Here is a 12,589-nt window from a genome sequence, read left to right on the forward strand (position 1 = left end):
TTGCACTTAAGCAATTTTTTGTCCACCTGCCGTTTTTCATTCGTATGTCCCATCCATCTCCTTTTTTTGTCGATTGAATTTTGCCATTACAAGGCAAAAAAATGGAAAGGAACAATAGGATCCAGGAAAATTACCTTTGGGGCACTAAAAATATTGAAGCCCGGGTTTAACTCTGAGATATAAGATCTAGCGTATGAGAAGAGGAAAGCATACCTACAATATGCCAATAGAAAACACCAAACAACTACCGATAATACAGAGATGCAAGAAATTAGATCAATTCTAAAATAAGAAATATAAAAAGAGAATATTAGACACAATTTACCAAATGGAACACAACTTATATGGGACACAAAAAAAGTTTGGAAAATACTAAAAGGTAGAACAAACGCATTAACCAATACAGAAATTTAAATAAAGTAGAAACAGAACAATGGACCGAATATACAGAAGAACAGTACAAGGGAGATACTATTATACCTGAAGAAGAAGAAACAGAAAATAAAGATGAATCAAATAAAGAACTGGAAATAGAAATCACAAAAGGGGCAAGAAGGAATGATATATGTAACATAAAAAACAGAAAAACCCCAGGATGCGATAAAATATCGAATGAACTCTTAAAATATGGGAGAGAAATGCTGATCGAATACATAGAGCAGCTTTTTCAGGAAATAATATGCAGCCAGTTTGTACCAGACTAGTGGAGGACGAGTATAACAATATTGGATACACAAGAGAGGAAACAAGAAAGATCCTACCAATTACCATACCATTAACTTGCTCGGCTAAACAAAGACAGAATACATAATTAATGAAGAACAACAAGGCTTTCGACAAAATAGTTTTACTATTGAATTGTCGAGAAAGCATTGGAATATAATAAACCTGCGTATAATACCTATTTGCTTTATAGATTTAACTAAAGCCTTCGATTGTGTCAGATGTGTTAAGATAAGAAATTCGAAACACGAAATACTTAAAAAAATCCATTTACTCAACGAGGGGTATTCGTTATACAACATGTAAACTTTTCCAATTTTATTAAAATCTATAACAAGAATGAATCAAGTAAATTGTCACCGGCATAAGGATGCAGAAGGCAAGGAGAAACCACTCCATTAAAGATCCAATTGGATATCTCTAGTACAATCATCATGGCAATGGATACTAAAAGAAAATGATCATGGAAATCGGAGCCCTAGATCCGGTAGGGGAGTAACAGACAAGGACTCCTAGGTCGTTAACCGGCGAAACCCTTGTCAAACATCGAAACAAGACAAAGTAAAATTATCAAAAGCAAAAATAGGTACGTGGAACGTCAAACACATGTATTAACCTGGTAAAATGCATACCAGCCTTCAAGAAATGAGAAGAATGATTATAAATATCTTAAATGTAAGCGAAACATGGTGGCCTAACTCAGGATACCTTTCGACAGAAGCCAGTAACTTATATTACTCGGGAAACATTGACAACCAGCATAGACGTGGAGTAGCAAATATTATCGATACAAAGGTCAACAAGTCAATAGAAGGTTTTGTCCCAATCTCAGAAAGAGTAATGCTACTACAGATAAGGACATCACATACAAAACTAAATTTAATCCAAGTATATGCACCAACGATGGATGCTACAGAAGTAGAAGTAGAAACATTCTACCAACAAATTGAAGATGCACTGAAAATGACAAAGAACAGGGAAATCACGGTAGTTAGGGGAAATTTCAATGCAAAAGTCGGCAAGGGAAGAGCTGGAACAATAATGAGGGATTCAGGACTAGGGCAACGTACTGATAGAGGAGATCGTCTAATACAATTCTGCCAAGAACAAAGTCTAATAACCCATCAAATCAGTTAAAACATATCCAGGAGCAGATGCCACATCAGACCATAACCCACTAATCGCTAAGGTCTCGCTTAAGCTAAAACGTATTAGAAAACCCCAAAGAATTCCAAAATTAAATGTTAGGAAACTGAAAGAAGCTAATATAAAAAACAAACTCCAACAGAAAATATACCAAAAAATTAAAAAATTAGATACTAACACCTACGAGATAAACCAACAATGAGAGACATTAAAAAACTGCCTCCTCGTTCCATGCAAAGGGATATTAAAAGAACCGTTAAGAAAGAGAGACAACTGGATGACCGACGAAATACTCGACAGGATGGACCAAAGAATACAAGCTAAGAACAAAGACAGTCACAATTACAAAATCATTAACAATGAAATAGGAAAAATAATAAGAGAGGCAAAACAAACTTACTATAAGGAAAAATATAAAGAGATAGAAGATCTTCCGAACAAATACGACCTATTCAACCTACAGAAAAAGGTTAAAGAATTGGCAGGGCTGCAAAAAAGAAATCACAACACAACTATTTTAACTAAAAATGGAAATACTATGATAACGAGTGACGAAAAGCTAAAACGATGGAAAGAATATATAGAAGAGCTCTTCGACGACGAAAGGGGAAACCTACAAGACATATCTTTCAAGGACAGAGAAACAAGTATGGAAATTATAAAGAAAGAAATATTGTATGCGCTAAAGAACACCAGAAACGAAAAACCCCCGGGACCAGATAAATTGGCTATTTATATCCTTAAAATAATAGAAAATGAGTACATGGATCTCCTGTTAAAGCCCTTTAATGAAATTTATTAGTCGGGTGACATACCCAATGAATGGTTGCCCTCAACACTTATTTGTCTTCCAAAAAAGAAAAATGCTAGAGAATGTACCAACCAACGCACCATAAGCCTGATGTTTCACACACTTAAAATGTTTTTAAAGATCATCCATAAACACATTTACCTAGTAATTGATACGGATATTGAAGAAACTCAATTTGGATTCCGTAGAGGCGTATTTATCCGTGAAGCTCTCTTTGCATTCAACGTACTAATCCAGAGATGCTTGGATATGTCCGCCACATAGAGCTAACGGACGTCCTCAAAACAAAACAATTACAAGAGAATGACCTTCGAATTATAACAAATCTATATTATAAACAGCAGGCACACATACACATTAATGAACACACATCAGAAGAGTTCGAAATTAAAAGAGGAGTGCGACAGAGGTGTGTATTGTCACCACTACTATTCAATGCATACTCTGAAGAAATTATAAAAAGAGCTCTTGAGAGAGAAACAGCAGGAATAAAGGTCAATGCAACACCAATTAACATTAGATATGCGGACGATACTATCATAATTGCAAACAACCTCCAGGACCTCCAAAAGCTAATAAACAAGATAGTTGAGTATGGAGAAGAATATGGATTATCAATAAACATCAAGAAAACTAAATTTATGAGGATATCAAAAACCCAAAATATTGATGAAAGCCTGACAATTAACGGTAAAACTTTAGAACAAGGTAAAAACTACAATTATTTTGGCACAATAAATAATCACCCAAACGATTACTCTAAAGAAATCAAAATTCGAATAGAGAAAGCACGAACAAACTTCAATAAAATTAGAAAGGTAGTTTGTGCAAGAGAACTGAAATTAGACTTGAGAGTTAGGCTGGCAAGGTGTTATATTTTTTCGAGTCTGCTTTACAGGATAGAAGCATGGACACTTAACACGTCGACTACTAAAAAGTTAAAAGCATTTGTGGGTGTATAGAAGAATTCTGGGGATATGATGGACCGAGCATGTAACAAACAACGAAGTCATGAGAAGAGTCAACAAAAGAATGTAAATATTGGAAACCATCAAGACACGAAAGCTACAATACCTGAGGCATGTTATGCCTAATGAAAGATACAACATACTTCAATTAATTATACAAGGGAAAATCCAGGACAAGAGATGTGTAGGAACGAGATGAATCTCATGGTTGAAGGAATGGTACGGATGCACATAAATCGAACTATTCAGAGAGGCAGCGTCTAAGATCAGAATAGCCATTGTGATTGCCAACTTCCGTAATTAAATAGAGTGAAACCATAAAAGCGTACTGCTCAGTTAGCTGGTTTTAATAGTCAGACAAAGTTTTCCTCCCTTTGATCAGGAGGGGTGTATGTTTCTTTCATGTTAAATCTTATAACATCGATCTAGTGTCATTATAATTTTAAAATTAATCATGATTTTTATGTAATACAAGAGTTACAAGAGTAACAAATAATTATTACATAGCTAGTTTCAAATACTTTAAGCTATTTCACTAATGATGGTTCGACTGGACCGAAAACGTTTTAAAGATTTGTAATCCTCAAGCTTTCCCAAGATCTTATTTTTATAATTTTACCTCCCTGCCAAGAAGAACGTACATACGTACAAAAGTAATTATTTTAAATAATAATAATTTTTTATTTTACAAAGTTACACATCATTATATATTTTATTCAAATGTAAATAACAACGAAAGTAAATAATTATTATATATAAATATGTACCAAAGGAATTTTTTTCGTACACCAGTGACATTCCGGAAAGAAGAGCCGGTCATTGTTACTGAACTCTAATTTCACTATTTGTGAGAGTGATTCATCGTTTGAAGGCGGAGAAGTGGGGAAAGACGTATGAAAATCCAGTGGCGTACACTCACTTTTATTTCAACGTTAATTATATTTTATTGTTTAAATGTTATTGTTCAAAATATTCCACAATATATTTATCTGCAGGTTTTTACTGAAGTTTCCATCTCTATATCCAAAGACCGTTTTCAAAGAGATAAATTATAGTTATATTTATTTTATTTGTTTATTATTATCTTATATTATTTATTTTCTTTTTTTTAACTTCAAAAACGGTCTCTGGAATGGAGATCGAAACGTCAGTAAAATAAACATGTAAATAGATGTATTGTGGCTTATTTCCAACATTCTCCCTAAAAATACGGAATGCCACAAGCAAAAAGCCACAGAAAAATAAATATTACTATTATTTGTATATTTGAAGACGATCTCTTTAGATAGAGATCGAAATGTCAGTAAATTAAACATTTCAATTAAATATATTGTTACTTATTCCTAACATTATTTCTAAATATACAGAACGGCAAGCAAGTGCCATAGAAAAATAAATATTACTATCACTTGTATATTTGAAAATGATCTCTTTATATAGAGAATGAAACATCAGTAAATTAAACCTATAAATAAATATTTTGTGGCTTATTCCCTACATTCTCCTAAAAATACAGAATGTCACAAACAAAAAGCTATAAAAAACAAGTAATTTTGCAGAAAGCTTACTGATGCCACCCGCCTGTCGCGGAAGTTACGCTAAAACGTCTTTTGACATGACCCGTCCTTAAAGAGTTACACAATGAAATTTTTTTAAAACAAATTTTAAGACAGTTTCCACACCACCCCAAAGGTATGTCTTGTGGCGCGTTACTTTTTTTTTTAATGGGTGTTCGCCAAGAGCCATATTGTCCCATTAAATAAAATGAACAAAACACTTAAACAGTATAAAACAAAACAAAATAAAATCCTATAAAACAAAATAAAATTCTATAAAAACAAAATAAAAATAATTTTTGATGTAACAAAACATTGTACTATTCTATTTAAACAGAAACACTATACACACTTACTATGTTCTTCTCGTTTTTTTTTTGTTTTTGGTTTTTTTATGCTGATGTTCCTACTAAACTATTAGAAAATATTATTCGCTGTCTAAATCTGAAGATGCAGTGCTGCTATCGCTGTCATTATCTTCACCTGGTGTAATTATAATTGGCTCTAGTAAAACTTCGACATGAGTGTCAAGTTCCCACATACGATGTTCTTCTTTAATTATGTGGCCTATACATTTAGCCCATTTCTCTGGAGTTGCATGGAGGATTGCTTGAATTAAAAGTTCCTTAACTTCGTTTAATTTGAACGTTTTGTTATTGCGTGCTACTTCTTCTTTCACTTGCGCCTAGATAAGTTCAATGGGATTAAGTTCGCAATGATAAGATGGTAGACGCAAACTTTGACACCATAATCTTTTGCAGTTTCATCCACAGCTTATTTAAGATATTCACTTTTCCTTAACCATGCAATGTCAAGTAGCTGAATTTTGAGCATTGATTCTTCGTATGCCCTTTTCTGTAAGCCATTCTTGAATTCTCCCTTTCCGCCATGCCGTCGTCGGTAATTGTTCTAGTCTGCGGCTATGATATGGCGCATTGTCCATAACAACCACAGACCCAGATTCCAATTTTAGTAAGATTCTCTTAAACCAGCGCTCAAATACTTTGGAAGTCATTTCTTCATGATAATCACCTATTTTTTTCGACTCAAATTGAAGCAAACCATCATCAAGGAACCCTATATCACTTCCTATATGGGTGATGATTAAACGCCGTCCCTTTCCTGATGGAGCTTTTAATCCTGTAGACCAACCTTCTATGAATGCTTCGCGTTTACTTTTGACATTTAAATCTTGCCAAACTTTTCCAACTGTATGACCTTCGTTAATTCAGGTTTCATCCAAATAATATATTTTGCGTCCAGTGCAGCGAATTTTTCGTATTTCTTCTAAATATTTTCTTCTCCGCAGAATAATTTCATTTTTTTCTAACAGCATACTTTTTATGTTGCGTTTTACATATTGAAAGTTCATTTCGCGTATGGTCCTGATTAAGACTCTACGAGATATCTTGGGTAAGGAGCCGTCGTTTTCGAGCTCTTGAGAAATTTTTTTCAGTGTTGGAATTTCACTCCGAAAATAAAATGAATTAATTTTTCGACGTATAATATTCCTTGTCTTGTCATCCAAAACAATGCTTTTCCTACCTCTAGTTTTACCTTTTTCTTGCTTTTTATTTTCCAATGTATTTTTAAGTACACGATAAATACAGCTAACGGATACTTTTGTTAAACTGCTACAAATGTCGACCACTTGGCTAACATTTAATGCCATTTTTCTGCCGACAATTCCTTCATAAACGTTTCGTATCATTACCTTATCTCCAGACGTTAACATTTTCCATCTCTTTTGTGGCTTTTCATTTTTGGAATCAACATCAGAATTTTGCTCTCTTCTCTTGGAACAACTCGGTTTCTCGTCCGTTGTATTTCAATAATCACAGAATATAACTAAAAATTTACTATAAAACGACAAACTGTAACACTCTTGTTATCAATAACACGTTTTATCAATACTACCAGACAGTATTGATAAAACAGTATTGACGAGAATAAGTTTACAAACTTATCACATAAAATATACTCACAAAATGCAACACATGCACTACTCATAGAAACGCCAATGTAAATGAACCCATCGGTTATGTCTTAATGGGCATTTCTTCGGCGAAAAAATAATAAAAACTAGTTTTACAGCTATATCTGGGTCATAAGTCGGAGTTTCATCGCTAATTTCAACGTTGCCAAACGATTGAAAAATAATGTTTTAAAATATCGATTTTTATTTTATAAATTTAAATACGTAACGAAACGGAACATATAAATAAAATTTATTTCATTACAATTTTGTGCTTAATTTTTACTATTGAAAAAATTATGTTTTTTGGTATTTTTATGACGGTAATAATCGCTGCGTGGAGGAATACAGGTTTTGTATGACCATAATTACTACTTGTGAACAAGAATTGGCTACACTCTACGACAACTTCTGGTCAAGTCTACTATAGAGAAGCACAAATAAATATACTACTTTATATATTCTGTAATTTCTTATGAGGAAACGCAAATTGTAATTGAGAAAACGGGTAGTTCTCGAGGGCCGCTGTGTATATTTAAATTTGAGGATATTCGGCGTTAAACTATGAAATCACGCTTCTAAATTGAGGATTTCTACTAGTTAGACTCAAGTATTTATTCATAAGTTCCATCCTTAGTATATTATATCGATGATATAAAAAGAGGTTTGACAGGTTGACAGTTTGAATAACAGTAGTATTTTGAAGTTCTCATGGGGTTAAAGTATTATTGTACACAGTGTGTCACTTTTAAAACTTACAATGGGTTATAAATATCTCACGAACAACATCTGATAGCGAAAAATGCTTGAAATCTTTTCTAGGATAGTAATAACCCCCCACTTGTGATACATCATTGAAAAGACTATAAAAAATGCTATCCAATGGTATAAATAATAATTATACAGGGTGAAGGCATAATTATGAAACTTTAGCTTAAACGATAAATTTAATGAGATTTTTGTTGAACTACAAATTTGTTAAAACTGGCAATTACGTAAGTGCAAAGTGGGTTCCGTTGTTTTGTAAACAAAAATACAGCCTATTTTCAAATTCTGCACGAACTTTGGCAAATGTTGCTCTAGTAATAGCGCGACATGTATGCGTAATTCTTTCTCGCAATTCCCGAAGTGGCGCAGGTTGAGTTATATAAACAACTGACTTGAGGTAACCTCATAGAAAAAAGTCAGGTGGCGGTAAATCTGGTGACCTCGGTGGCCACACAATAGGACTTCTCCTGCCAATCCATTTGTTTGGATAATTAGTATCCAACCAGTGCCTAACTGGCGCTGCATAGTGATGAGGTGCTCCATATTGTTGGAAGTGCAGAAAATCTTCGCCTAGAGCTAGGTTGCCTTGATCGTCCTTTGGTTCTGTAGTTCAAGCACAATTAAAGGTTCGATGGTGTTTCCCAGCATATTGAGATAAATGTCGCCACTTAAATTGACTGGTATGAACAAGGGGCCAATTATAGCACCGCCTAAGATTCCTGCTCAAACATTCAGTTTTTCAAAATATTTAGTGTGACCTTCTTTGAATCGATGCGGGTTTGCATCACTCCAGTACCGACAGTTTTGTTTATTTACATTAACATTCAGCATAAAAGTATATTTATCAGTGAAACAAATATTTTTTAATATTCTTGGTTCAACGCGAATTCTTTCAGTTATGAGTTCACAAAACTCAATTAGTCGGTCTGGATCATCATCGCCTAGTTCTTGAAGAATTTGTGTTTTGTAAGGGTAAAACTTATGTAATTTCAACACCTTTCTAACCGACTCATGTGAAAGTCCTATCATTGCAGATACTTGATGTGTTGATGCTTCGTTCAGTAATCTTGGGACATCCCTTTTTCTATTTTGCACTGAGCCCGTTTCTCTAAACTTTTCACCTAAATCGCGGACGTACACGTGACTTACAGTTTTGTCCGGATTCCTTTCGTGAAATGTTTGAGCTGTTCGTAAATAACACTGGTTCTGGAAGGGAAATATGAAAATGATCTCCACGCGTTCAGGTATACTGTAATAATAATATCGTATGGCTTTTTTGCCGGGAAGATCCTTTCGGATTGCTCCGGTGCCAATTGCATCTTTAACCCTGTTTCAAGTAGCTAGTGTCGATGCACACTAGCCCAGGGAAACCGACGGCTTTACGTGACCTTCGAAGCACGGTAGGTATACTGTAAACCATCGTGACAACTACAGCTGAATGACAGTACCGATCATACAAAAAATGATTGAATGAACTAGAAAGATTATAAGATGCACTTCCAACAATACATTATCAGTTAAATTTAATTTTGACTTTAGGTAACATTATTGAATAGATTAAGATTAAAATATAATATTTAAAAGTAAAATGAACTTACCAGTCTTTAGCTTACTAAGTGCCGCAGGTAAATGAATTAACAGGTGTAACACCCACGCCAACAACGTGAAAAGACAGTGGCCTTGAGGTCAAAATATGACAGAACAGCAAGGCAAAATACCAACCTCTAGTGCAATAGGGCGGTACATTTAAAGAATATGATAAATTTGGGTGACATCTTGTCATTAAAAAGCCAAAAAATGAAAGGAAAAGGTGGTTAAGATCACCATTTTCCCCCCAGTGATTGGTTTAGAAAACCAATGAACAAAGCTGTTGGTATTTCGCCTTGCTGTTCTGTCATATTTTTACCTCAAGGCCACTGTCTTTTCACGTTGTTGGCGTGGGTGTTACACCTGTTAATTCATTTACCTGCGGCACTTAGTAAGCTAAAGACTGGTAACTTCATTTTACTTTTAAATATTATATTTTAATCTTAACCTATTCAATAATGTTACCTAAAGTCAAAATTAAATTTAACTGATAATATATTGTTGGAAGTGCATCTTATGATCTTTCTAGTTCTCTACATATCAATTTTAATGTTTTTTACTAAGTTTTTTAGAATAATTTTTTACATACATGTATGATTATCACATGTTCTTTTGCTGTGCTAAGTTTGTAAATTTGTAAACTGTACCTAGTCTCAATTAATTGTTTATACAACTTTATCTCTAAATGTACATTGTCGTAAGCTTTTTCACACATTTAATATCATTGACTGCAACATGTCTTTTTAAGGTAACACACATGTTATAACTTTTCTATGGATGTCTGGTTTTTCATATTGTTCTTTTTAGATGAACTGATGATGCTTTCAGAGTAGAAAGCGAAACGTCTTCAATAAATAAATGAAGTAGCCACCTTCTTTGTCTTTTATTTCTCCACATTGACTGAAAAACCCACCACTCTTCGAGTGTTCCTTAGTTATATATATATATATATATATATATATATATATATATATATATATATATATATATATATATATATATATATATATATTATATATAGATATATATATATATATATATATATATATATATATACGAAATTTACTTAAAACTTATTTAATAATACAAAATTTTTCATATTCTAGGTTGTTCTCTATATACTTATTTAGCGTACGAACAAACACAGCAAGGGAATATAATGATAAAAAATCCTCAACACCCTATTACCGTTTTTATTCTTGAGGGCTTAAATTAAATATGAGAGTTATGGATCAGTTGTTATAATCAATTTCATTCTACTCAAGAAAGTACTCGACAGTAAAGAATCTAGGTTAACTGGTTTCAGTTGAACATAATTTAATAAAACTGTTTTTGAAATTACCGTGATTCGAGATAACACAGTGGTTGTGACAAACGACAAAGTAATATTATTTTATGAATTATCATTTGGTTCTTTTATATTATATAATAATAAAATGAAATGAAAGTCAATAAGGACGGCGGGTAGTGTTTAACTATTTCTGTGGTTAGGACAAGGTTAAAAACGATGATAAGAGATAGTTAACTGAGACATATCCATGAAAAGGATTAATATTTGTATAAACGAAGGAATGATTAACAAGGTATCGGACACTAGCAGGCCCATCATACCACAGAAACCTTCAACTATTTCTCGAGAAAAAGTTGGAGTGGAAGTCATAGAACTGCTATAACGGAGATAAAAACAGCAATGATCCCCAAGAACTGTAAAGTTAGAGTGCAGAACGGAGTTTCCAGAAAGTTTCAGTCTCAGATAGGACTTAGACAAGGAGACAGCCTATCATGCCTTCTACTTAATATTGCACTAGAGAAAGCGATAAGAGAATCTCGAATAACAACCAGAGGAACTATTATTAATCGCAGCGTACAATTACTAGCGTACGCCGATGACATCAACATTATTGCAAGAAGAAAGGCGGACGTGGTCGAATCATTCAAGGCGCTTGAAGCAGCAACAAAAAGAATGGGACTAGAGGTTAACACTAGTAAGACGAAGTATATGAAAGTATCAAATTATATACAAGCAGCATAACCCGAAGATCTAACGATCGGAACGTATACTTTCGAAGGAGTAAGAGAGTTTATATATCTAGGCTCACAAATTAATCAGAATAATGCACTAAGTGCAGAAATTAACAGACGGATATATCTGGCAAATGGAGCCTATTATGGATTAAAAAAAATTTTAACAACAAGCCTAGTTACAAAAAGAACGAAACTAGTGATATACAGAACTCTTATCAAGCCCATCCTCACCTACGCGTCGGAAACGTGGACGATGACAAAGAGCGATGAAGAACGTTTAAGATGCTTTGAGCGTAAAATCCTCCGGCATATCTATGGAGGAGTACAGGAGGGCAAATTATGGCGTAGACGCTATAATTCCGAACTTTACCGCCTGTATGACAAACCTGATATTATTAGGTCCATCAAAATAAACCGGCTGCGGTGGTTAGGTCACATGAAGAGAATGAATGGGATGGAGCCGCAAAAACATATTTATAATTAAAGAATAGATGGAGTGAGAAGGAGAGGCAGACCCAGAGCACGAATTAAGGATCAGGTAGAGGAAGACTTGAGAATGTTGGGAGTACGAAACTGGAAAGCCAAGGCGAAGAATAGGAGAGAATGGAGACTTATCCTTGAGCAGGCCAAGACCCACCATGGTTTGTGGAGCCAAGAACTGTGATTGTTGGTACAAAATAGTGTCCGAAAATTAAATATGGTCTATAAAAAACACCCTAATATGGATTATTGATAACAATACATGTGCCTCCCGACACAGAAGAAGTCTACTCATTGTTTCTAACTGTTAATAACGGGTTTAGTCTTACAAAAGCTACCCAGTAAGTGTACGAGTTATATTCTGCAGATATTCAACAGTGTTTTAAGATTTGGTTATTTTCCGCAACAGTGGAAAGTAGGGGAACTCAAAACGCCGTCGGAACCGTCAGGGAAAAACCTGAAAAAATTACATCATATGGCCAATCAGTCTATTGCCAATTATATCCAAAATATTTGGGGAATTGTTATTAAAAAGACTATATATATATCT

General features: G+C 34.0%; 1 protein-coding gene across 1 annotated transcript in view; it reads left to right on the forward strand.

Moving 5' to 3' along the window:
* The first annotated feature begins 1,347 nt into the window (after positions 1–1,347).
* LOC140449023 (uncharacterized) overlaps positions 1,348–12,589 on the forward strand; it is a 39,552-nt gene continuing 28,310 nt past the window's right edge. The window contains exon 1 of the mRNA XM_072542165.1: positions 1,348–1,789. Within this exon, the coding sequence (XP_072398266.1) occupies positions 1,348–1,789 (442 nt within the window). The remainder of the gene's footprint in view (positions 1,790–12,589) is intronic.

This window comes from Diabrotica undecimpunctata, chromosome 8 (assembly GCF_040954645.1).
Source record: "Diabrotica undecimpunctata isolate CICGRU chromosome 8, icDiaUnde3, whole genome shotgun sequence".
NCBI lineage: Eukaryota > Metazoa > Arthropoda > Insecta > Coleoptera > Chrysomelidae > Diabrotica > Diabrotica undecimpunctata.